General features: G+C 41.4%; 2 protein-coding genes across 4 annotated transcripts; both read right to left on the reverse strand.

Annotated features, from left to right (window-relative positions):
- Positions 1-588: 588 nt before the first annotated feature.
- fgf1a (fibroblast growth factor 1a) lies at positions 589-3,881 on the reverse strand. The gene is given in 6 exon segments (XM_035534383.2): positions 589-847; positions 849-954; positions 1,029-1,049; positions 1,052-1,115; positions 1,496-1,680; positions 3,875-3,881. Coding segments are annotated over 6 exon segments (501 nt in total). The 3' UTR covers positions 589-729.
- On the reverse strand, positions 2,983-27,625 carry nr3c1 (nuclear receptor subfamily 3, group C, member 1 (glucocorticoid receptor)). Of its 3 annotated transcripts, XM_027007126.3 has the most exons (10): positions 27,306-27,624; positions 24,962-26,139; positions 14,148-14,302; positions 13,879-13,905; positions 8,857-8,973; positions 8,445-8,726; positions 7,230-7,374; positions 6,589-6,719; positions 5,916-6,073; positions 2,983-5,214 (listed from the first exon to the last, which is right to left on the reverse strand). In XM_027007126.3, the coding sequence occupies exons 2-10, from the start codon at positions 26,128-26,130 to the stop codon at positions 5,062-5,064; spliced, it is 2,337 nt and encodes a 778-aa protein (XP_026862927.2). In that variant the 5' UTR covers positions 26,131-26,139; positions 27,306-27,624; the 3' UTR covers positions 2,983-5,061. The 3 variants fall into 3 exon arrangements, with proteins under 3 accessions (XP_026862927.2, XP_026862928.2, XP_081569133.1); XM_027007127.3 differs by lacking the exon at positions 13,879-13,905; XM_081713007.1 differs by lacking the exons at positions 8,445-8,726; positions 8,857-8,973; positions 13,879-13,905 and having other exon boundaries at positions 27,306-27,625.
- Between the last annotated feature and the right edge of the window lie 16 nt (positions 27,626-27,641).

A 27,641-nucleotide genomic window follows, 5' to 3' on the forward strand; every position in this document is an offset into this window, starting at 1 on the left:
ACAATAACAATTATGTTTTGTTATACATGTTCACTGTTCAGTATACTTAAATTTGTTTTGTTAATGTTTGCCAAATAAATACAAATGAGCTATGATTTGATATAAAGACTTTTTCTCTATCATTTTGCAACTAAATTTAGCACTTCAGGACCTTGACATATTTTCATCGTATGCAGCTCTTATTTCTAAACTTTTTCATTTTCATTGAAAAACATTCTTTGAAGGTTGGATAGAAGTTGTCATAAAAGTAGGTGTTTAAAAATAAACTTAGATAAGTTGTAATAAGACAAATAAGGTTGAAACTTGTGGTCAGTCCAGGTCATTTATAATGGTTATTAAACCACCAAAATTATATTATCCTATTAGGATATTTTAAAGCTAGCTTTTAAAAAGAAACTTCATGTTTTAAGCGTCATGTAAACACACACACATTGAGCAGGTCTAAATAATATCCTAAAGGCTTAAGTGCGGTTAGCTCTGTTTACATCCAAGATCTCTATAATCAAACACCACCACTCCTCTCTCTTCCCGTTCAGTTTGAGTTTTAACGGATACACTTCAAAGAAAGAACAAACCACAACGGGGTCTTCAGTCAAGTCACTGTTCACATCCCTTTCACTCTTCGCGTAAGATGAGCCATCAGTGTAACATTTAGTGAGTGATCTACGTTTGGTGTGGATGGGGTTAGTGAAGTTTTTGCAGTAGCGCAGTCAACATTCAAACACGCAGTCAACACTGAAACACGCAACATCCGTTAGCTTGGACTCGGGTTGTCTGCTTGGTCCAACTGTCCAGGAAAGATAAAAAAATAGCCCTATGTCCAGCATGGGTCCTTGAGTCATTTTTGTTTCCGGTTCTTCATTCTGGTATACCAGTTTTGGCCATTTGTTTGGGACTGGTATGTGTTGTAGTGATTCTCCACCTTGTTCTCCAAAAAGTAACTTTTATCTGTAAATGCACCCAAATGACAGTGTTTACAGTGATGATGACAGATTTTTACAGTGGTAAAATGCTTATTGTAGATACTGCACTCACCGAGCCATAAAGTTACCATCCTTACTCAGAGACAGAAAATGTGCTGCTTCCATGACGACCACTCCAGGGCTCACAGCAATTATTTAGAATCCGTCTATAAAAAGACACACACAGTTTAATCTTCACAACAGGATCCTCACAAAGTGACAATTGTTGTATCGTCAATTAAGTTCACGCATTTGGCTTAAGAGGAAACAAATGAACATATCACAACATGGAAATACAGAATTACATTATGGATTCACATATTGCCATACATATGGTTTATACTTTTGTTACCAAAAAAACGCATGTCAAACTGAAACCTATTACTTAGTAAATAAAATATTAGTTGTTTATCTGACATCAAGACATACTACCCAATGTCCCCCGCAGTAGGTCTCACTCGCCCCGGTATCAGTAGCCTCATTTATTTACTGAGCTGGCTATAATTCAATGTTTAATATTACTGCACAGGTCATTTTTCATCCCTCGTTCCACCCACTGTCCCATCTGGGAGGGTTTGGAGATGATGTCCGCAGTTCATGCAGTACAAACGGGTAAGATTTTGGTAATCTGGCGAGTTGAATCCGAATTTCCCAGATGCTCGCGAAAGCGCGGTTGTGTGTTCCTCCGTCACTCCCGCGAGGCGATCCCGGACAGTGACTGTACCGCGGTGCGTTCGGTGTTAAACCCCTCTGAGACACCAGAGCTCTGTGGTGTGTGCTTGGACGCTTCAAATGATAGTTTTGAAATAAGGCACATGGCCTGATGTCTGTTCAGACTTTGATGGTGTATAATTTACGTATTTTGTTTTTAAAACGAGAGACATTTAACGTTTGTAATAGGCTAAGAGATATGCTATTGAGCCGCATGTAATTTTGAACCCAGTTTTGAATTTCATACTTCAATAATTGCGGCGGAGATGAACTGATTTAATATTTTAGCTACATTAGGTGTTATAATTTTTAAGGTTTAACGTTTTGAACCTTTCCCTCAGGAATGCTTGTTTAATGAAGCAACACAGAACAACTTCGCATGCTCACCCGTGGTTATCTAGTTGCCATAGGAACAGAGATCTACCTGCTCTGTTCTTCGGGCCTTCTCACACAACCCAGGACCCCAAAGTCTTGCCCCCATTTATTGGTTTGCTATTCCGAGTGTTTCCTTCGCCCGTCTTGTGTCTTTTGTTTGTTTTTACCTCTGCTTTGTTTCCGTACCTTTTGATCTTGGATTTATCCTGTTTCGTTTCGCCCCCTTGGATGTGTATATGGGATTTTTTGTTATTGTGCATCTCTAGTAACACTGCACTTGGTTCCTCAAACTCCAGTCCAGTCTGACGATTTTCACACAGTGCTGTCGCTCAAATAGCATCATCAAATAAGGCATTTATAGTGATAACAGTCATTATGCTCATATACAGTCAAAAGATTTTAAATGACTCACCAGGAGGCAGAGGCTGAATGGTTGTAACCTGCCGGGGGATTGCTGGCCTTCGGGAGTTGTAAAAATGCCCAACAAAACTCAGAGCTCTACCAGTGTAAAAATTACTAAATTTATATAGCTCTTACTTAAGTACTTGCTCTCTTTAGGCCTTGTATGGAACACACTGGCAAAAAGAAAGATTTTGATTTTGCAATAATTAATAAAGTTGTACTGTTATGGGAATAAATCAGCATCCCAAAACCCAATTATGATAGTTCAGGAATTTAGGCCACATTATCTGCACAAAATGTAGATGGATGCACTAAAATTAATTAATGATTTTACAAGATACACAGTACACCTACAAGTTATTGATCCATCCATCCATCTTGAAATCAGGACTAGGTCCCCCAAGTCCCAAAGAACCCATAGAATACCTGGGAACACTATGGAGTGTGGTTGTGAAAAACTGTTAAGAAAAGTACTGTTAAATCCATAAAGGATCGATAGTGTCAGGTTAGTCAACACCAAAATGAGAGGGACTAGATATAATCTGCTCTTTTTATTCATGTATTAAACATGTAATAAGCTTTTACAGTGGGAAATGAAAAATATTCCATGTCTTTTTTTCTCCATTATCTGTTCATAACTTTTGACAACCTGTTAAGACAAACACAGTTTTCAGATTCTAACAATGATTACACTTTTGGCACAGAAAGAATAGGTTACATCAAAAGAGGCTTGTAGAAATTCCCCGAGAAGTGAGTAGTGAGGCTAGCATGACGCTTTCACTGGTGCGGTTTATTTGAGAAGTGAACGGGAAGGTCGTTAGCACTTGAAAAAAACCAAAAGGGTTACACAGATTAAACAGAAGAGTATGAGCTGAAACAGACACGGAGGCATATAGTACTGCATAAGGAGCAACTGCCTTCGGCTTAAAGAGTTACCACCAATTCATCTAGGCTGTGGCCTGAGTTGTCATGGCAAAGTTTAAATAATTAATTTATTCATGTACATAGAGCTAATGTGTAGATATGATTGTACTTTATTTAATTCTTTCCAATAATAGACATTTTTTGCTTCTATGGAAACTAGGCCACTGGCATTGATACTCGAACTAGCCTGATGATAGTGGTGGAATCCGTGTCCACTTTATTTGGCTGTAATCCAGTGTTTCCCAATCTTGGCCCTCAGGTGTGTCTGTGCTGCACAGTTCAGTGTTGTCCATGCTCATTGTAAACAGCTTTAGTAACAGGTGCATTTTACCTCACAGGGAAAACACTAAAATGTGCAGTACACAGATAGTCCAGGACCAAAACTGGGGAACACTGGTACAAGGGTCAAGGTTTTTACTTCAATAAGCCAGGGTCACCAAAACGAAACACAAAAAACCCCCAAAAGACCAACCTGATCTTAGATAAGAACTATGACTCACATTGCATAATTCAGATTAACATGGTTAATCCAAACGTTAAATTTTATGTAACATTTCTTTAAAGCAATCAATAGGAGTGCAAGTACTCAAATTGCATTTTAGTCATAATCTAATACATCATTGAGTTTTGCAGATTATAAACCACACTCCTGTTTTCATTACCATGGCAATAAGGAACGCTTTAGTTCCCACAATGTCATCATGGAGCTGCCAAAAACTTAAACAGAGCCATGATAAAAAGGAAAAAAAAATGCCAGTGCAAGTGGGTATAAAAATACAATCAAATACAATATCTAACGTGATGATGCAAAACTCTCAGCACACTGTTACAGAGATCTGCTAACATGGGCCAGACTTAAAAAAGGCACAGGGTTTCCCTTTTGCTATAACTGTGCAATTCCTTTAGCAGTTAGCAAAAAATATGTGAGCTTTAAAATAGTAAGGATATGTTAAATGTGAAAGTATTCAATTTTCCAGCCAACTTCAACCAACGCTAAAGCCATTTCACTGTACATATTATTGAAACAAGATGTGCATCGGATATATCAGATGAAAAATTCTTTGTTTTTGACTGACAAAAATTAAAAGTTCAGAAAATCTAAAATGTTCTCTACATTGAGAATATTTAACAGTAAGTGCTGTGTTGCCTTTGATTAAAAAACAAAACCAAACTAAACAGATGTGTGGAAACTATACAAATGACAATCTCAGAGAAATAGCTTTATTTTTCTTCCTTACTGTAATTTTTGAGGATCAAACACCTGAGACAACATTTATAGTCTTTTTTTTGTTTGTTTTTTTTAAAACCACGATAGTATTATAGTTATATAATTACAACTGTATAGCTATTTATCCTATAACTGTATAGCTGTATATCAGGAACTCTTTTTTGCGTTCTTTTACCCGTCTAAGATCACCACTTGCCCACCATGGTTTTATACTGGGTTAGTTGCATACTCTTCCCACCCACTGCCCCTCTCCCTTCTTCTATCAATCTCTCTCCCTCTTCACTCTCTCACTGTGCTTCAAACTCTCCCTCCCTCTCTCTCTACCTCGCTCCCCCCATCCCTCCCTGTGTCTCACCGGCCCTCTGTGTGGTTGGCAAGGGATTCTGGGTGATGTAATGTTTTAAGGCATGGTGTCCTGCTGCCAGCCCGAGGGCTGTTTCTTTTTCCTTCTCTTCCTCCTCATTTCTGGTGAAAGAGCAAAGGTTTGACACTCCCGGCTTTAAATTTTGGTAATTGGTTGCTGATGATCTCAGCGAGCATCTCAGGGAACTCCACACTCAAGGACTTGTTCACGAACGTGTAGAAGCAGAAGTTCAACAGTCCTCCCACCATCTGCAGAGGAGGCGCGAGGAAGGATAAGATGTCAAAGAGATGTCGAGAGTCCCACATGTACATGCTGATGTGTGAAGCACATTTCCCCACAGAAAGGTCAGCCTTGGCAGGGCCAATGCCCTGGGGCACTAGAACCCTACAACCTAGTCTTAAGATCCCTGTACTGTATAGTTTATCACAGCTAGCTTGGATGACCAAGAGCTTGGTCACTGTAATAGTTGTGTTCAAGTTCCTGGCTTTTCCAGGAAAAGGAATGGAAAATTATAAGTGAGAACTTGGTTTTCAGGTCAATGGGATAGTAACAAACTTCTGCGCTAACAAGAGTACATGTAGCGGACACTGCTGTAAAGTGCATATTTAACAACATTTCATGAGTGATTGTTTGACACACTGAATGATCATCTAACAATGTAAGAATAACAGCATGTACTTAAAATGCTAACTTAGAAATGCAAACCAGTTTCTTTACCTTTAAAAAGCCCAATATCACATTATATTTGCCACTTGATTTATTCAATTTTCTCCAATCAAATCTTCCAATATATAACAAAATATATATTGCTGTTTTTTTTTCTGGAAGAGTATGTCACACCAAATTTTGTTGTACTCAAATGTAGTGACAATATAGTTTCTTATCTTAGCACATGCTCTGGGAAAACCAAACACTTTTTCCATCTAGGATAAAAACCTTGGAATCTTACATCATGCATGGAGTCCAGTAGCTTAGTGAGCTGGTAGAATCTTTGCCAGTTCTGGCTGGAGTTCTCCTCTCTCCGGACAATGGCTTTTCCCAGTTCTTTGATGTAGGACATCCTGATTTCATCGAACACAGCCTGGCTCTTCAGACCATCCTTTGGCACTGAGGATGAAGAACAGGGACACAAACGCACACAGTAAATTAGGGCTGCATGATATGGAAAAACAAAAAAAAAACAAAACAAACAAAATTCACTGTATTGTGATATATAGCTACTGGTGGATCCTTAAAGGAACATTAGTAAAGGACAAATTGCATTATTGAGACCAAAATTATTTACATTTAATAGGTCATGTGAATGTTGTGATCCTTCAAAACACTAATAGAATACTCAAGTGGGCTTGGTCAGGATGCTCACAGCACACAACATAAAAAGTGATTATTATTGTTTTTAAAGAGGGCTCATATGCATATTACATTCTTCTGTAATATCAAAACAGCAGAGGGCAATACTGCCATAATGATTAACAAACATTATTTTTTGTATCCCTACATTCAATCCTATGCAGATATGAAAATGCTCACTAAAGCTAACCAACGCTTATGCCCGTCTGCGACCACAGCAGTGTGCATGTATTCTACGCAACAGACAGCAGGGGGCACGTGTGAGCTCTCACCTGTGCTGAGCAGCAGAAGCACCTTCATGCACAGGTACTCCTCATTGGACACCTGCAGCCTCACAAACTCGTTGGAGATCTTGAGCATCTGTGCACACTGGTCACCCATGTAGGGCAGCTTCATCCTGTCCCTACATACATGTTCAGAAGTCAGTCATCAGAGGAAGACCCACAACACACTATATACATATTATTTATGTACGTGTGTGTTAATATAAAATGACACACACCCACTCAAAAAAAAAAAATAATTAAAAAAATAATAATTATATACATACATACACACACAATAAATAAATAAATAAATAAATATATATATATATATATATATACATACATACATATATACGCACACACACATATATATGCACATATATACACCCACACACACCCACACACTCAATAAAAAATAAATAAATAAATTTTATATATATATATATATATATATATATATATATATATATATATATATATATATATATAAAAAATACACACACACACACACACACACACACACACACACACACACACACACACACACACACACACACACACACACACACACACACACACTACATTTCAGTCCTCTGTTGCATCTTCTATCAACAGCACAGAGCTTCACTGAGAGTGAAGGTACATACTCATTTATCACCAGGTCTGGGGCAAAACAGAGCATGTTGCCATTGCACTGCTGGTAGGACCTCCATCCCAAACTGAAAGACATCAGGAAAAGCCAGGAACACTGCAGCAAGGTCATCTGGTCATCCAGGTGAAGGTTCCGGAAACCTGCGTATAAAGTTAGTAGTAGTTTAGATGCCTCCTGGTCAATATCATGTATTAATGACCATCACTAAAGGCTACAAATGAATGTCAAACAAGAGTGAGACTAGAACTGCAACAAATGACTTCTTCAATAATCAATCAATAAATCAATCAACAAATACTTGATTAATCAGCTTGAATGTCAAGCAAAACTAGCAAGCTATTGTTTTTGAAAACGATTTTTCAATATTTATAAAATCACCCCCCAAAATCCAACACGTTCAGAGTAGGACTGGACTATATACATTTAACCTGATACTGCGCAACATATTTAACCTGAAATGAGATATTTCATACATCATGATTTGTTCTCAGAAGACCTTAAGCCTTAAGTCAGTTCAATGTCATTTTACATTATGCAAGTTTTTCATACGGAGACCAAAACCTGCTACCTTTAATCACAATATCTTAATATAGGAAGAGAGTTAAAAACCCCCCAACATTTCAAAATTGTATCTATAATTTTATGAGAAGTATCTTGAATAAACTAGTGTAAAAATCAATAAACACATTTGGTCTGTTTCTCTTATTTAGCAGGTTCTGGTGTATACATGAACATACAACACACTGTCTGCCAGCCACTCATATAAGGCAAATCTCTCCTTATATCATCAACAATACAGACAATTAAAGTGAATCATTGTTATGACACCTTATAAATAAAGAAGACAAGGGTAGAGGTGTTGTAACATAGACTGGTACTAATCACAATAACATTAAAGCTCTCTGTCAACAGTGTGCAACTCCCACCCTCTCTCTTTCTCAGCACCTCTCCTGACTTATCAGTTTGCCTCACTCACACCTTTGAAAGTTTTACATGCATATTGACTTTTCCATATTTTTTTTTCTGATGTATATTCCAGTGACTTGAGGCACATAGCGTGATTAGTAAAAGATCAAATCCAACATACTTTTGCCAACTCCTTATCTCCAGCATCTTAAAGCCTCCACTTCAGTCCTCCTCCCACCGACGCCTTTACCGGCTGCTTTTGTTAAAGGCATTAGCAATACGACTAAAGGGAAGCACTCAGGACCTGGCAAAGCTTTAGCCCACTTCACTGCCGAGACGAACTGCCGCCCACCCAGCCTGTTCAGGGTGGTCATGAGGCGAGTGGAGGTGTCGGTCAGGGTGCTGTCGTAGCCAGCGTAAATGGTCTCGGGCTCGATGGCTTTGAGAAGGGACAGCATGGTGGGCACAAGCTGGGGCATAGCCTTGGGCACCAGTGCCCGCGTTTCTGGCACGGGGGCAGGGCCCAGCTCGGCCGTGGTCGACTGCTGCACACCCTTTAAGCGGTTCAGCTTCTTGGCCTTACGTGCTGGGGCAGACAGACACATACAGAGAGGATTTGTTAAAGTCAGTAGTCATATCTTTCTGAAATAATATGGCCTGCTTTCTAAAGTTCTTACATACACTACAAGGCTCTTCGCAACGTCTTTCATTTATACCTTCCAAGTTCATGCCGGCCATGAGGCACTTGCGGAAGCGGCAAGCGGGGCAGTTCTTCCTGCGGATTTTATCGATGATGCAATCGTTCCTTCCTGCGCACAGGTAATTATGTTGCCCTGTGAGGATTCAAGGTAGAGACAACGATAGTGATGAATAAACAGACCTGGATTCTTATTCAGAAAGAACACAGCTGTACTGGATGTATAAAGACATTCCCCCCACACAAAAAGGAAACAAAGCCACAAAAAAGCATGTAGCAATAGAAGCCAAACAGAAATAAAATGGTTAATTTTTCAAAGAACAAAACTAGTATCTTCAGCCATAGCTACTGACTACTCTCGAACGATTCTCAATCCTTGTCCTGGGGGGGACCACTGACCCACCTGGCGGTGTTGTCCTTGTTCTAACACGGTTGACTAAACTCCAGTTATTTGATAATTAACTGCTGATGTTGTGATGTAAAAATGTCCCCTACTCCACCCATGTTTGGTAGGTCATGAAAGTGAAAGGTAGTGGCTGGCAGTAGTTTGGTGAACACATCTGCTCTCCTGTTTTTCACGTTAGTAATTTCCTAGTTATGAAACGTGAGATTTAAAGCTTTTTGTAAATACTTATGATTTGTGTTTACAATGATATAATAATTGTCTAGAATTCGATTGTGCTAACATTTTATTGCTATAGTAGCTAATGCTACATTTGATATTTTTGGGCCACTTTGCACAAAATGGATGCACACTTTGCACATGATGCACCAGTACAGGAAACTCACTGCTCTACAAAAAGGAATTTATACTTTACAGTTCTGCTTGTGCTAGACTGCTCCGTTGCACCATACTTGTGCACTTGTGTTTCCTAAGTGTGAGGACCTGGAGGAAGAAGGAGATCGCATCGACTGAAAAATGCGCAGTTTCTGGCTGTTCAACTAATCAGTAACTCTGAGATACCGGCAGCTCTCACTTGTCAGAAATGGAAAAGTACTGGTGGAAAGCAGAAAGGAAGGGAATGAAGACCTGGAAAGGGTTCAAGGTTTCCTTCTTAGGTCTTTTTTGCCTGACTGAAACCAAGGAAAGGCATTAATGACACTGGAGATATGTCACTGACAGAAATATCTGGGAAAATTATGTCTCAGTATCAAACCATATGTCTCAGGTCTCAGCATAACTATGCTGGAAAATGTCCTGTTTGTCGTGGTCTCCTCCTTTGGGCGTCGCAGTTCCCATGACCCTAAGCTCCATGTGGTTTTGTTTTCATTTGTGTTTCAGTTTTGTGATTTGTGTATCTCTGCCCTTCCTTGTGGTCACCTGTGTTTTGTTTTCCCCTAATCATTCGACGTATTTATACCCAGTGTCTCTCTGCTGTAGTTCATCAGTCACTGGCTGTAAATCTTCTCGTATTCCGTGACTTCTGGTTTTTTCCTCATCTTTGGTTTCACTGTGTATTCTGGTTTTGTCTCTCAATCTATTGGCATCCCAACCATGGACTGTTCTGTAGATGGTGAGTATTGAATTAACTTTGAGTTAAGTTTGCTTGCCTTAATGGAACAAATAATTGCCTCTGGGTTTAGCTCTCCTGTGGTCAGCCAGTCCTTGTCTGGCCATTTAGGGGAGACTGCATGCCTCAGGGGTTCCCAACAGTCTCTCTGCTTTGTTTCTGCCCCCAGCCTTTATGAGGGCCCAGTTGTCAAGCTTCCTGCCTCCAATGTTGAGGGCACCACCTTGCGTCCCATCTCCATCGTGGAAGGTCCTGTCCTATGACGCTGATGTGGAATCACCACTGAACCCTACTCCATAACAGGTGCCATCCCCACACCCTGCACCAAAAGAAGGCACAGCTCTGGTGTTCTGTGTGTAGTTGGTACAGGCAAACAGACCTGGAGTGAAGGTGGCTACCACAGACCACCCATTGATACGTGAGCTCCTGGACCTGCCGGATCCCTTCAAGGATGCCATAGCCCCTTTACTTGACATGCAATTTTGCAGTCTCTTGGATCTCCCTGTTGCCTATAATGGCCCTCCTCTCTGTGACCTCCTGGACACACTTGCCACCTTCACATACAGTGGTATCCTGTGAAATCCCACCATTCTGGTGTCCTGGACTTGCCTTTAGCCTTCACGGACTCTCCTATTCCTGTCCCTGTCCTGATCTCTTTCCCCAGTGGTCCCTGGTCTTTTACCTGTCCCACACCCAACACCTGTCTCATCTCTTCCTCCTATCCCATTCCCAGATCTTACTCCTGTCCCTGCCCCCATTACAGCTTCCAACCTGACTCCTGCCCTGGCTCTTGAACCGGCTCCATTTCTGGTTCCTGGCCCTGACCCTGCTCCACCTGAACCTCTGTCACCTGACACTTAGGTGAAGGTACATCGGCAAACCTGGAGTATCCAGTCCTTGAACACTGCTGTAGGTTGAGTTGGCAACAAGGATGTGGTTTTACTGTCCAGTAAAGGGAAAGGTAAATGCAATGTCATGCCTATTGAGCCCTCCCATATTGATTAAAAGCAGGCACATGATATGCTTAGCATTGCCCATGAAAAAGGGGCTGATACTTCTCAGTCAAAGAGGAAGCCAAAAGAAATCTCCCCAAAAAACCCAACCCCAAAATCAGAAGAACGTCTTATTTCTGCAGGCTTTTTAAAAAAGTGGTTTGAAATGCTTCCTCTCAGAACTACTGGCAAGTCTAAAAAGTAGTCCAAAAACCATCCATCACCAACAAACCAAACTCTCAGAACACACATCGGAGCACACACTGCAAACAGCACAGATGATTCCAGAATTTTACTTTTGCCATCTCCAAAGGGAAAGGGTTTTATATTTACATACATGTCTCTGAGAAGTAAACTTAGCGGTCTGCTGAGGAGAACTCTGAGTCAGCCCCCAAACCCAGACCCACAATTCTTACAAGACTGTTCAGAGTTAACAGGATCTATTACACGTGGTCTGTAATCCCAGGCCAAACAGGCCAAGCCTGTCTAGGTGAAGTCAGACACACTGTCTTGCTGCTGTTGGTTTTGCTACACAAATATGGAACCAAATGCATCCAAACTGGTTACAAGTGCTTTAACCTGAATAAACAAATTCATTCATTTATTTATTTGATTTCGTGGCGCAGCATTACAAACATTCCATCATTACAACATTCCATTTTAAATATATTGATGAAGTGCATTGAGAACCTGTGTTCCAAATTTGCAGTGTTGGGAAAACTGAGCTTTAATGTCCCATATAGCTGCACGTAACGTTCTGTGATGGTGCTTTGGCTTCTGTTGGTGAATTTGACTGTTTTATGTCAACAGGCTTGCCACTATTAGTACTTTTCTTTCCATGGCATGCCCCAACATGTCGGCATCCCTGTCCACACTGATCTTACATTATATTAGATTTCACGTTTGCTTGCCTGGCTTCCACACAGAGGACTATTTTGGGAATTGTTTTTATTCTTTCTTTGTATTTCTGTATTACTGTATTTTCTTTACATCATAAAAGCAGAGAATGTGTTTCCTGGTTTAGCGCTCCTGTAGAAATTGAAAGGGTTTTGCTGCAAGGTAGGCACTTACTTGATGAATTTACGAGACCAGATGTTTTGTGTGCTTCCCGAGAGAACTCCTTCTCTTATGATTCTCCTGCTCTGTGTGACTCCAAGGAAGTTTTATTTAACACCACCAGCTACTCTGTGCCTTCTCTGGGAATCTCTCTTGCCTGTATGACATTAGGGAGGGGGCACAGTTCTGGTAATCAGGAATAAAGAGCCACCCCACAGTTGCACATTAGATCTGGAACTGGAAACGACTGGGAAGCCCTAGATCTGAACCTGTGTTGAAGACAGATATCGAGCTCAATCTCCAGATTCTCCTGACTCTTTCCTCTGCATAGAAGAAAATTCAAAACAATACATACTCCCAGTCTAGGATATGCACTACCCTATAGCTGACTCAGTACTCTGCGTTACAGTTTATGCCTCAGCCATTAATAATACTGGGTACAGCTGAATTTTTCTTTTGCTTGGTCATATTTCTCGCTGCCTCCAAACTATGGTAAAACTGCACTAGCCAATATTTTTTGTGCTGGAAATGTAACACAGCTAGTGTACAACCTCACTCACTAGGGCAGGACCAGACATGTTACTGGTGTGAGCACTGTACTTGCACTCAATATGGAACCAAAGACATTTAGAATACATTTTGTTTGTATACACGCACTTGGGCAATGTTAGGTTTAAGGGCTGGTATCGATAAACCTTTGATATACAACACCTTGTTTCACCACTCACTTTCATGAATAATATCCATTTTCAGCAGGTACAGTTATCCCCCTAGTGTCCCCAGGACACAGTCTGAGAACCTCCTCCCCAGATGGCATTCCATGCACCAACTGAGGGCTTTCTATTCTACCTTATACTTGAATTCCACGTGTTGTGGGTACATTAGAGCACAGTGAAGCATTTGTCAGTCAAAGCCACACCGCTGGGCAGAAGCGGTAGCGTATTCTCTGACTGAGCACACAGCTGCACCAGGGGCTACATTCCCAAGCACAGATTTCACTGTTCAGTCAACAGTGCATCAGCTGTTTTCAGTCCATAACTAGCCCTAATCTGTGTTCGTGAACGCACCGAGGAAAACTGAATTAAATATTTCTGACCTTTTTTGGTGTTTTTCTTTCAACCACAAAGTAAGTCAATATAATTTAAATTGAATAAAGAGTTACAGACAATTTAATTTAAATGCTTCAATATTGTTTAAAAACTGTTTTCGTTTTAAAGCAGAATTAGTTATTAATTTTTATATTTTAAGACATCTAGATCAAAAACCTAAAAACAGCTCCTATCGCTGTCTGCTAGTGATGCACTGCAAAGGGGTGTTGTGTTCTGTTGTTTAATGAAAGGTTGAACCAGCCGCGACACACACATGCACTAGGCTGTCACACCATGCTCATAATCTCATCTTAACATGAGGAGGAGGAGGAGGAGAGAGGCAGGGCAGAGCGGCAGGAAGTGAGGAAAGGCAGCCTTTATGGAGTTTAGTTACCATCTGTGTTCTGTCTCGAACGCCATCCTTCATCAGTGCAAGGAAAATGAAGGGAAAGCAACAATAACAGGAAACAGGGTCTTACTGTCCTCAGACAGCACACCAAAGCAAACATACACTGATCCACATTCTTGCAAAAGTTACGATGAACATCTCAAGGGCAACTAAGGCCACAGTATCAGTATCGGGCACAAAATGGCTACTGAGCCCAAAGGTAGGAGGTGCAGGGTAGGAGAATGGTGGCATGTTGTGAGGGACGGTTGTGTTACCTTCCACCGCACGTTTGAAGAAGACCTTGCAGCTGCCACAGGTTAGCACTCCATAGTGGCAGCCAGAGGCCTCGTCTGAACACACCAGGCAGATCTTGTGTGTGCTGCCGCTGGGTTTCCCTGTGCCTGTGGACAAGGCGGCGCTGGACTCCAGCCTGCCCGTGGAGCCACACACACACACACACACACACACACACACACACACACACACACACACACGAGAGAAGTTATCATGATGATTTATTTAAATGAATCAGTTTGTTTCTTTTTTCCCTTTGTACCATTAGAGCATTCCATTTGCGAAATAAATTATTCAGTAAGGTCTAGGAGATAAACACAGCTCTGGCAGACATCTCATTCCTTACTCTTCCATTATTTCAGCTAAGATGTATTGCACAACAAATGCTATAATACTGGACATTTTACCATTTAGATGTATGCTGGTTTTCCAACAGAGAATCTCTAGAGTTTGTCCAATCAGGGACAGACTGATGTCTATACAGGAAGGGAGCACCCAACTCTACTGAATATGACTTTACAGAAAAATCAGAAATTAGTTTGGCCACCAGGGGGCATCTACCAACTGCTGCATGTGTGTTGTGCCCTGCCCCACATCCACAGTACATTTACATTTTATGGCATTTAGCTGATGCTTTTATCTAAAGTGACTTACAATTATGACTGAATACAACTTGAGTAACTGAGTGTTAATGGTCTTGTTCAGGGGCCCCCACAGTGGCAGCAGTGGGACTTGAACTAGCAACCTTCCAATTACAAGTCAAGTACCTTTAACCACTGAGCTACCACTGTCACAGTAGCAGCATTCTGACAGCATGCAGCCATATCAGCAACGCCCCCACAGACAGAGAGAAGAGACAAAGACAGAGCGAGAGCAAGTGATATAAAGAGGGCGACACGGTGAGAGTGAGATATAGAGAAGGGAGACAGACACAGCAACACAGAGGCTGCTATGTGTAAGCACACTACCAAATGGGTGGCCTATAGGCAAAACAGCCAAACAAATCAGTGAACAATTAGGAGAGAAAGGGAAAACAAACAAACAACAACCTCCTCAAAATATGCCTGAGCCATTGTCCTATGCAAAACTGCTGTCCAGCAGGAGAAGGCATGCTCCTGGGTCCTATAATCTGCTTATTTTCTCATGTCTTGTTTATGTGCAGTTACATAAGTGCAGGATGGCTTTCCTTCACCACCCCTGGGCCTGATCCAGACATCAGCCAAGCCAGCCCACTAGTTGGCACTGCTGATGGCCTTTGGAGTGCGTGCCATTACCCAACACGAGTTCAATGGGGAGACCAGCGGGACAGTGTTGGACAAGACGAAACTAAGTCCTCTGAAGTGCGATGACTGAGGAAGACTGGGACCAAGACTGGGACCAAGAGAAGTCCCTCATCAGATTGTCTTCTTACCTAAAGGTGAGAAGCATCGCCTCCTGATGTCAGACACCTGTGTTAATAACTCTGGATTAAGAAAAATGTTTGAACCACAAAAGGTCACAACGGGACATAATGTAGAGGTTCTTAGGTCCAGTCTGAACACACCTAAGCCAGGTAATACTTCCACAACAATAAAGACATTTATATACATGCAGGCAGATCAATATCACTATATGAAGTATATTCCATTACATGGTATATGTATATTTTAAGACAGGTTATAGTAGAATTTGATGGTAACCAATTACGAAATTGAGCTTGGTATTGTTGAGAACTGGTGAAACTGGTACCTTGATTTAATACCAGAGTTAAACACCACTACTCAATACCTTTTTGCATGGGAGCTCACTGTATTTTTTAATTGTCTAGTATGGAATATCATCTGCTTCTACCAGCTTACCTGTTCCTCAATTTCTCACATTTTGTTTACATTGCCTCTGGAGTTGTAGTTTGTCTTATGGCGCCAAGCCTACACATAATTCAGCAGAAAAGGATATTTAATTTCTCCAACATTTCAAAGGAGCCTGAAACATCTGACGCACGCTTTGAAGCACCAAGCACGGATGCACTTTGGCTGGCGCCAGCGACGCGGTGAGTGCTGTGCCATTGGGGGAACCGAATTTCGATGCTCAGCTTTACTAAGGACCCACTACTCAAAGTAGTCAGATGAGAGGTGTTTGGAGAGCAGAGTGATGCTTTATTCACTGACTGTCATCAGTAACAGCCATCTCTGCTGTGCCAGTGCACTGCGGCGCAGGCTATGATGGGATATTATGTTACCGAAGCCGGTGTTTATAAATAGGACTGCAACAATCATCTGAGCTGGATGTGTAATAATACTCACAAGTTATAAACACAGGGTCCAGAATTAACTTCTCGATCCATCTGACGGTGACAGCTTAACTGACAAGATTTACCAGGTAAAATATTTTACCCACCACGAAACTGCATTATGTACTGTGCCGTTAAAGGTAAACGCTTTTAAATAGTTCTACTTCCTGCTTTAGGCTTTACAATTCTATGGTCATATTATCCATCATAGATACTACGTGGGTCATATTATCCATCATAGATACTGCGAGGGTCATATTTTACTTCACAGATACCGACTTAAGTCCACCATTAGGATACATTGCGATCCCAAAAGAACAAGATTTCTGAACAGCTGAAACATCTGTTGTAAAAAGCACTTTACAAACCAGCCTACCAGACACTGACTGGCGAATCTGTGTTCATTTTCCTCCAAATAAAGTCTGTGTATTTGGTGACTGCCTACTGTTAACATTGATCCCAGCAAGGCCTGTGAATGGAACCATTTATCTAATACCAAGGCTGTAAATGCATGTCCAAATAGTACTGTTATAGTGAACAGTGCTTGTTTTTTTATGGACTGCAGCACTTTTGTGATTTTGGCCATTTTAACATATTGAATTTCTTCTGGCCCCAGCCACTCCCTTGCTGCTGGTTTGTTGCAGACCAGTGTCCTGCTGCATGAACCAACTTGCTTTGAGGTTTAGATCCCAGACAGAAGCCACGTGATTCTGCCATACAATTTCCTGATACAACCTGGGATTCTTTGGCTTGCGAGGCAGGAAAGCAGGTCCATTCCATTACCCCTCCACCACCACCACTGGAGGTCTCAGGTCTAAGCCTGGGCAGTGGTGGCTCAGTGGTTAAGGTACTTGATTAATAAGGTTCCCAGTTCAAGTCCCACCACTGCCAAGTTGCCACTGTTGGGCCCGTGATCAAAGACCTTAACCATCAATTACTCAAGTTCAGTCATAATTAAGTCACTTTGGATAAAAAAGTGTCAGCCAAATGTCATAAATGTAAAATAATTTGTATTTCATATTAAGGTTTATATTTAATTTAATTTCTTGAAGTAATTTTAGTAAGTTTTCTCTTTGGTCATCTCTGTTACTACATTGATTAAATTATTTATTTATAATGCTTAGAAAGATTTGCCATATTGTAAAGAAAATGAAATGTGCTGTTCCCAGACCTTGGCTTCTGAGAAACTCTAGTTTATGTTCAGCTTTAAGTTTTATTTGGAATGTTCACCATGAATGAAGCAGAGATGCAATTATGCAATGCACATTCACTTAATTTTGAACTCACTGGACTACCAGCGTGATTTAAAATATAGCCTAAGCTCTTCTTATAGCACCATCTGTCTGATCACATGACCCAGAAGCAGATGCTATGGTCTTAACATGTCTGTGTGCAACCAGGCACACACCATCATCAGATCTCGACCAATTACCAATTTCACAGAGGAACTGAATCATGCAAGTCCAATGGATTTGCGAGCACTGTGAACGATATAACAAGGCGTGACTCATGGCAGCGAGAACAACTCAGCTGGAACCAAACGACACTTTTCTATGCCCAAAAACGAAGGACAAACAGCATGTTGGTGGTAGAGGAGAGTGTGCAAACTTATGGATTTAGGGCCACACACACACACACACACACACACACACACACACACACACACACACACACACACACACACACACACACACACACACACACACACACACACACACACACACACACACACACACCCTAACACCCTAACACCCTAACACCCTAACACCCTAACACCCTAACACCTGCTGCCTTGCCTTTTTTCCACACAACTGGCAAGTGTTTGATGGTTCACATCATTTGAAGGGGTCGTCCCTAAAGCATGCACAGTGAAAAATTAAGCAGCCGAGTGCCAGGTTTTCAGCAAACCGCCATGGTATGTGACACTGAAGAGAAACCGACAGGTGAAAGCGTAGGCAGGCTTACTGTTAAACGGCAGCATAGCCTAAAGCATAAGAACACGGACAGCCAACTCCGGTGAAGCAATTTCATAACACTGCTACTGGTTTGCGGTTTTATCGGACTGCATGTCTCTACATATTGTATACCTCTGCCCAGGCGCAGTAAGATCACATTAAAGACGAAGTTCACCCTTTTCACATTTGATTTCAGCTCGAATAGGGTAATGCCTGGGCACCTGAGATCATTTTAATGTTATTTTCTCAAATAAGTAAAATCACAAGTTTAAAATAAAGCCACACCTCTTCTCCCATAGGACTCAACTCAATTGCAACATCCATATTACACACATTGTACACACGCATGCCTCGGCTGATGCAGACAAAAATGTTCCTCATAACGGCTTTCTCAACATTCGTATTCGCGAGAAGGCTCTCGGGGAAGATAAAGCGTTTATTTTAGTTATTTTAACTGCCTTTGCATGCTTGAACCATACAAATGTATTCCTCTGCCAGAATGACAGCTGGAAGTACTGCAACAAGCTAAACAGAAAAAAGCCAAAGTTACCAAACAGCTTTATAACATTAGTCAAGAATTAAGCTTTGTCCAAAGACCGTAGCTTTGTTCAATGCCATGCCCCAGAGCATGGAAAAACAGCAGGTACAACTCTAGGTTCAGACGGCACCCCCCGCTGCCTCGAAGTGGTCACTGCAGACCTTCAATTATTTTTTTCTTATTAGCTTTTCTTATTAGCTCAATATGTGTAGCCTCATGTAGAAATGAACATTGATTTATACTCTCGATGCAGCCCACAACAATGGACCTCATGTTGCTATGACAGTGAGACCAAAACAAAGTTGGCTTCCAGTGTGATCCGGTGACACAAATTTGTAAAAATAAAATAAAATCAAAAACTATCCCGCCTCCTGCACCCCAAAAACTACAAAACACAGAAGATAACTGAGAAAAATCACAACAGGAATACAATGACCAATGCAAAGAAAAGTAGACCCTTGTTTTGCTTTTATTTGACAGTTTTGTCTTTAAAACTTATGTTTGAGAAAATTTATGTCGAATTAGCATACTTATAGTTGTAAATTCATCTGATTACAATTTGTGTTTGCAAAACAAGCATTAGTTGAGAAAAATACGAATCTTAAAAGTGTACCTACTGACAAAAAAACTACCCAGGGTGATTAGAAATTATTCTGTGTGTGTTTAGGCTCAAATGTGAAAAAGGTTCACTTCTCCTTTAATGCATCAGTGTCTGTCTGAACCCTGCTGCAGAAAACCCCAAACTTCCACTTTAACTTGTTTCATAACATCAATTTCAGATGCAGGATAACATGAAAGGTTAGCGACTTCGAGGACTCATCTTAACATTCAGAAGCTGAACCCCCTCCCAAAGGTGTAATATTCATAGTCAGTTTCTGCTCTAATGCATCTCAGCAAGCTCAGCACTGCAGAAAGAAGGAAATGGCTCTTCCCTGTGGTAAAAGTCTTGACAACAGACCAAGGAAACTGATCATAATGCTTTTTATTGCATTCTTTGCAAACTCCAGACAAGTCACAACAGTGGGACGTCACGATGGCGATGATAATTAGCCTGATGTCTGTGTAAAGACTTTTAAGTCACACACAGATATTTCACTGCACTGCATATCAGAAACATACTTCAAAACTTCATTGGATCTGTCATATTACTGATGTAAAAGTCCAATTCCGCTGTCCGTTTAAATTACATAGCCATTTTGTAGTCTGTATTAGCTGTACTGATATACGGTGTACACGGAGATGTGAATATTTTGTGAGAGATGAGTCATCGCTTAGGCAGAAAAGACTTAGGCAGAAATGTAGGTCACCCTTACACAGCAACCAGGTCATTCAGTCACTCCATACAGAATAAACAGTCACTCCATCCACAATAAACACTGTTCCACCAAGCTTCCTTTATGAATAGTGTTAGGCCTTGAACTGGCCAGAACGGCAGGTTCACATTCTGCCAAAAAGATGTTTTGGCCAAGCCAGTGCAGCAAGCACAAGCACACGCACACGCACAAGCACACACGCATGCACGCACGCACGCACGCACGCACGCACGCACACACCCAAGCACACACCCAAAGGGAGTGGGTGCAGTGGGAGAAGAGAAAGGGGGAGAGAGTGAGGAAAAGAGCAGAGGCGCATTCACAACGATAAGACAATTCCAAAAGGGCTGTTCTCTCACTGAGTTGGCCGCTACCGCCCAGCTGTGCAGCAGGCAGGAAAGTAGGTCAGGCCAGTGGGAGCGGGAGAACTATGGGCCTCCCACTAAAGTCCAACGCTGAGCTGATCTGCGTCTATTATCCACTTCTGCTGACGGGGAAGATTCCTACATGAGTCAACTACGACCCGGAGAAAGCGAGAGAGGGGACGAGGGAGGGAGGGAGGAAGAGCAGAGGCGAGAAGGGACAAAGGTCCCGTTAATAGCTAGGGTGGACACTGGGTCGATATCCTTGACAACCAAGGGGCAAGGTATTCCCAAAGGGAAGTACTAAAGAAAATGTAGCAAATTAATGTTGAAAGCAACTGCAAGGAAAACAAGAAGGGAAGCGCGAAGGCTGGAATCTGAGGGTGGTGACCTGTGGTTTATGTTTAGATTGTCCTGCTAAGACTGGGAGTAAGGCTCCACAAAACCTCAGAAGCCACTGACTGCTAAAAGGAAAATATACACACCCGATTCATATTTTAATCCATGTTGCAAAAACTGCAAATTAAGCATTTTTTCCCAGTCCCAGTTGAAACAGTGATTAGAAACGTAAAAAGTGAACTTCCACTCATTCCATTCTGCTATATACAATTTAAAATGAAACAGTTCAGGTTTCTGTATAGCTTATAGCTGAACAATACTATTTCATAAGATCACTTTTTTGGCAAAAGGGCATGCTATTTTGCAGTTCTTTGTTTTTTGGAATAAAACCCAGTCCATGAGTCAAATTAATCTGTGTAGTGTAGAATTAAGATAGAGCTTTGTAGTTTTAATGGGATTTTTAACATATAAAACATGAAAATCAAAACAGAGCTTGATGTCAGAATTGGAAACTGTACTGAACCTGAAGAGGTATGCACGATTATCCCTGTATTAAAGAATACTATTAATTTAGTTTTATATAAAAACCACTACTTAGCTGAAATTGTCCCAAAACAAAAACATATTCTAAGATTCTACAAGCAGGGACAAAGGCTGAAGTTATGTTTAATATTTTACTATAAAGATGTGCCTGTGTTTAACAAATCTGTAACAAATTTGTTAAGAATTAAGTCAGTCATTCTCTTGTGAACACAAAACATAGCTTGCATCAAATACAAAAAAACCAACAAAAAAAACAAACTATTAAAATGTTAAAAGTTGTCATTATAACGTATGCACAAAACATTCATGCTAATTAAAGAGAATTCGTGGCCATTTTAACTTCCTAGCACCTGAAACACAAGCTTACAGAAACATGGCTCAGTTCAACCTTGACACATTCTGCTACATGGCTTCCGTTAGACGTCAATATAGACGTACTTTTTCATTACGTCCAATCCATGACAAAGGATAAACCATTACAAATGTAATATTTTAACTATAAGCTATATAATTTACGTTATGGTTACTTTATTGACTAAGACCGAGACATCTGCAAGATATGCCAATCACTGCGATGAAAATATAGTCAGATTGCCAGATAGTGTATGTAGTAATAGCATATAGAATTTGCACAATGTACTGAGTTGTTCAATATTCCTAAACTCTACAAAATGAATGAGTGAAAGAATGAATGAATGAATGGAAAAAAACACCCTAATCATCACCCACACTTGCAGTGCGTGCCATGCATTTGTGAAACCTTTATCTAAAAAGTTCTCTTTTCTCAGACAACCTATATTTTATCTAGTCCAAAGTTCTTTAGCCAGGAACTTGTTAGACAGTGTTAAAAATACATCCGTGGGTGTGTTCTTGCCAGGGAGAAAAGCAAGATCGGGAGAGCGTGGGGGGTGGGGGGTGGGGAGAAAAAAAAACACGACAGAGATAGCAGGAAAAAGAGGAAAAAAAAAGTTAGTTATACACATCTGTGAGATGCAGTGCGGGCCGTGGCCATCTTGAGTCACACAAGTATTAGATGGAACTCGTCAGACTAGCTAAGACTAAACAAACGTTTACATGCAAAATCGGAAGCCGATGAGGGACGAGGTCCAGCCGAGAAACGGGGCCTGTGAAACCAGTCGGTCCGATTGCGAGCTGCTTTTGCGTGACAAGCCACAACCCAGCACCAACCACAACAGTTGCGTGAGCAAACAACATGCGCGCGTGAGAGACGGTACATCCTCCTAGCTACGGGCTGGTGTGCTAGTAAATGTCACACAGATGTGACATACACCAGCAGAAATAAAACCTGACTCCCACACAAAACCTACAGGCCACAAAGACCAGATAACCGAGGACACGTGAAAACGGCCAGACGAGCCCCCTCTTCTGTCTCGCCATCTGTTGTTGGTTCTGACTGTTTGCCCCTGTTCCTCCGGCCGGCTGATCTGACCATGAAATACACTTTTAAGGCAACAGTGACATAACCTGCACTAGACCTCTGACTGATGCTGCACAGTGTATTGTTAATAATTACCACAATATTACCTTCTGCAATTAATTATACCCTATGTAAACAAGCCTTCTAACAAAACACCATACTGCATGCTTGAAGAATCCTGTCCCCCACAGATGTCCCTGATGGGCAGTCTGTGGGTATACAGCAAAACTCACCAGGTCCTAGTGACACATCTCAACAAACTATTTATTTCACATTCTAACAGAACGGGCCCAGAGTTACCCACTCCAGGGGTCGTGCACCAAAGCTTTCACTACTTCGAGTGGGCGTCACACGCCCCTCAGGATGTGGGCATGGTGCACGTGCACTTCGCACGGTTGTCTGTGTCAGTGCACCACGGTGAGATTTACACACCGCATTCAGCTGGGAGGGGGGCAGCGCAGGACCTGACAATATTAACCCTTCGATAACCTGTGTGGCATTACTACCACAATGGTCCGTGATTTTTTCCTCTTCCTTTCCACAGTGGCAGAGTTACAGAAGTTCTGGTCTCCTTCCTGGTCTGTAGCCTCATAGAGTGGCTTTCATGTTTATTTTCAGCATTAGAGCCGCTTCATTACTTGGAGGGTGTGTCAGAAATGGCCTGTTCACTCACAGAAATACAAACAGTTCCTTGTTCCTCTTTCATTGTTGCAAATACTTCATCGGTATACAGGATAAACAGTGAATTTAGTGTTCCAAGCTATTTTTTATTCCTAGGAGAAGATGATAGATTTGGTTAGGAGCATAAAAATGTCGAGGTTTTGTAAAAGAATTTGAGTAACTGAGATTTTCTGAAGCTGAATCGTGCATCTGCGGAGCGGTTATATAACTCTTAATCACCCTACAAGCCACAGTTTTTTTTTGTTTTTTTTTTAAACATTCCTAAACTCTATGCCAGCAGGTTGCCACTAGAATAAACGCTACCTGCAATATTTGGAAATGTAAATGTAATATAAAAGTAATATAACCTAAAACAATATAAATAATAATATTTAAACAATACAAATTATATTTTTCAATATTATTGTTTGTGGTCAGATCACAATTACTGGCTCACACTCAAGATCCTAAAGGAAGAAAGGTGTTATAGGATATGGCTTCCTTACCTATACATTTATATTCATTACATTAATCCTATCTTAGAACCTGAGAAGTTTCATAGCATTGGCTAATATGAAGTCCTATACAAATTAGATTTAATTAGTCAGTATTTTTTTTTCTAACCACTGTCACCTACATTATGTTATGTGAATTATATTTCTTTCATAAAATATGAAAGTAATCTAAAGTTTAAAACAATGCAAAGAGGAACCTGTTTGTCTAGTAGTACCAGACATCATTGTCGTGCCTTTGCTGGGAATTTCGGGTCTGCTAATCACGTGCTTGCAGGTAACACTCTCTTACAGTACTGAGCTACGATAAGTGATGCTTCTGTAGATAAGCGACAGAGCTCAGTCGCATTGCCTGGACCAACAGCCAGGCCTGAACTACCTGGTTCTGTCCTCCTCACTGACCTCCAACAGCGGCTTGCTACAGAGCACAGCCATGCGGCAAAGAGCTCTTAGCTCAGGGAGGTGGAACGGAGTGGTGAACATGGAGCATTAAAAGGCTGACATGGGAAACATATCTGGCAGCCTTTGCATCAGGGCCTATTTCGTCTGACAGTTCATCTCTCATTTCCGGCCTGTGTGTGTGTAAAGGAAATGCATTGTTTTTTCTCCTCTCTCTCTGTCTCTCATTTACCACAGATGCCATCATGCATGACTGGTTCGGACCTGTTTCTGTCTATAGCTTGTTGAGTGGGCATGAACCAACCTTTTATACACCACTAAAATATAATTAAAAACAGCTGTCAAACACTAAGTTGATGGCATTGTTGTTCTTAAATTAAAACCTTCCTTTGTAACATCTTCTGCAATATCACCTAATTACTGAAACAGGGACAATGTCTGTGCATGTAATTTGATCCTTTTCTTACCTGCCATAGGCAGCTGTGAAGTTCTGGCTTCCACTAAAGCTGTCAGTGGCCCCTTGTTGTATCCTGGTGACGTTTCCAAATCCTCTCCCCCAGCCATCCCCCGTGACGGCCTGTGGTGTGTATACATTGAAAATTGGCTTCTGATCTTTCTGCTGACCGTTGGTGGCCGCAGTGGAGGTGGAGCCTCCAAAGTGGTAAGTCTGTCCGCTCGAGGTGCTAACGCCACAGATGGAGATGGACGCTGCACTGAGCGGGCTCGACAGCTCTGAACCAGCCATCTGACAGAAGCTCCTTCCAGTGGGGTTCTCCTGTTTGATGATCCCTGGAGTGTAGAGCTGGATCAGGGGTTCTTTCTCCAACTTGACCACAGGGGAAGGGCTGGTTGCAGTGAGGCCAGAAGGACTGGAGCTGGAGGTGCCGTTGACGCCGGTGGTGCCACTGGTGGCACTGGTGCCATTGGTGTTGCTCACGGAAACTGCTGGCTTTGTATCCCTTTCAGAAGTGATGACTCCCAGCAGGGATTCCTCAGACAAGGTGGGAAACTCGTCTCCCACGTAGAAATCGGACGGCGACGCAGCCAACTCAAACTCCTGCAGGAGGTCCATGGTGTTGTCACCAAAGAGCTTGGTGTTGCTAGCATCCACATCTTTCCCAATAGGCCCAAATGGATCCTGTTCCAGATCAATGTCCCCTTTATCCATGGGAGAGAAGTCCTCGTTTTTCAGAGGGAAAAGACTTGGATCCACCCCTCCGATAAGGGAGTCCACCGATGGGGAGGAGCTGTTGAGATCTGCAATGCTGGCCTCCAGCCGTGAGAGGCTGTCCCCAATACTGTAGAGGCCCACCACCGACTGCTGCTGGAAGGCCTGCTGAGCCCTTTGGTCCTTCCCTAACATTTTCATGTCTGGATCCTCCACATAGAGGTCCAGGGAGGTTGGTAAATTGATAGTGAGCTCCTCCGAAGAGGGTGAATTGCTGACTCCATTGGGAAGGTCTCCTGACACAGGCTGCATTAAGGGGCTGGGCGGAGGAACCAGAGAGGTTGGGGCAACGGACATGGTGCTGTGTGCGCCACTGCGGAGAACTCCCTCAACTGAGCTGTCGCCGTAGTCGAGGGGAATCAAACACTCATCTCTGTTTTTGACATTCCTCACACCTCCTTGATCCATCTCTTGAATCTGTAGTGAAAAAAAGAAAAATAAACATTCAAAAACTTTTTTAAAAATAATTAAGAAAAATATATCGAGCCATGAAACTTATGGCATTTTATGCCATGTTAATTTTTTTGACATTCAGATTTAATAAATGTGTGATTTTGCCAAACACCTATTAGTAGCTTTTGGGTCTTCACTGTCAGTTTTTTGTTTTCTTCTTTTAGATCTTAAAACAGCATGTGCATTTACTTCCACAAAAAAGTTTTTTTGTTTTTTTTTCTCACATGTAAAAATCCACAACAATCAGTATATGCAACATTCAACAACATTTTATGTTGTTTTTTTTTTTTAGATCTGGTACATATTAATGTGATGATACCAAAAGTTGGTAAAGATTATATATACACACACACACACATACATACATACATACACACACACACACACACACACACACACACACACACACACACTACTCACTCATACTTAAGATCTTAAATGAAGAAAGGTATTATAGGATAATAATATAATATGCTCCCTATGCATGTGCACTCACGACATTTATCCTCTCTCAGAATCTCTACCAAGTTTGATATCACGCTCCACTGGCTAAAACGAACTCTACTGTTGAACTTTATTTCAGTATTTTCTTTTAAGAAATAATGAAGTAGTATGTATGCATTATAGTATAGACATTACATGTCATTAAAATAAAATAAAATACACGTTATGTTCTACTTTTGCTAAAGTAAATAATAGCAGTTGTCAATATATCCGTAATTCACGAAGTCAAAGGTGGCGTGTCAATTGGTGGTAAAATTATGTTAGTCCTGTCTAGGGTTACATTAGCTAAACTAACGTATAACGGCCTATATTTGGAGCCGTGGTTACTGCACTTGGGGACGTGTACAGACATTTAAGCAAAACGTTAACCGTGTATAAGCCATACACCGGCATAAAAACACATATTTTAAAAGTGTATGGTCGCAATAACAACACACCAATAATGTCCGTATGTCATGGCCAACGCAATGCTGGTTTGCTGTTAGCTAGCTAGCGGTTAGGCAACTAGCTCACTAGCTAACAGCCAGCAATTTAAGTCAGATGAGATTAACAACACAATGCGCTCCGTTTTTCGATGTGTAATATCATGTAAACATTAAATCAAACGTTGTAAGAGTAATACATACCCTTCAGGCCTTAAGTATCTGTTCTGATTTGATGCATCGCTTCACATTGTTTTGTTTAATGTTTCTGTTGCTAACTGTTAGCTAGCAAAACGAAACACTTCAGTGAGTGTCAAATCGAGGTCGTTTGAAGAATCTGTAAGTTGACGCCGCGCAGAAATATCGGGCTAAAATCTAAGACGATTAGTCTATTTTCGCCCAAAACCGCACAAATAAAATAACTCGATAAAACTATTCGATTCCGCCAGTTACTGCCACCACCTGCAAATAGGCGCTAACTTGGCATAAAAACATTCAAAATGGAGATTACATTGAGGTCCGTGGCGACGCTGTTTACAT

This window comes from Electrophorus electricus, chromosome 4 (assembly GCF_041902795.1).
Source record: "Electrophorus electricus isolate QZ-2024a chromosome 4, ASM4190279v1, whole genome shotgun sequence".
In the NCBI taxonomy this organism is placed as follows: Eukaryota; Metazoa; Chordata; class Actinopteri; order Gymnotiformes; family Gymnotidae; genus Electrophorus; species Electrophorus electricus.

Coding starts and splice junctions, on each gene's coding strand:
- nr3c1 (XM_027007126.3), bottom strand. CDS start 26,130: ATGGATCAAGGAGGTGTGAGGAATGTCAAAAACAGAGATGAGTGTTTG. Junction 14,303..24,961: donor TTCACAGCTGCCTATGGCAG/GTAAGAAAAGGA, acceptor CTCCACGGGCAG/GCTGGAGTCCAGCGCCGCCT. Junction 5,215..5,915: donor TACTGGACTCCATGCATGAT/GTAAGATTCCAA, acceptor CCTCCTCTGCAG/ATGGTGGGAGGACTGTTGAA.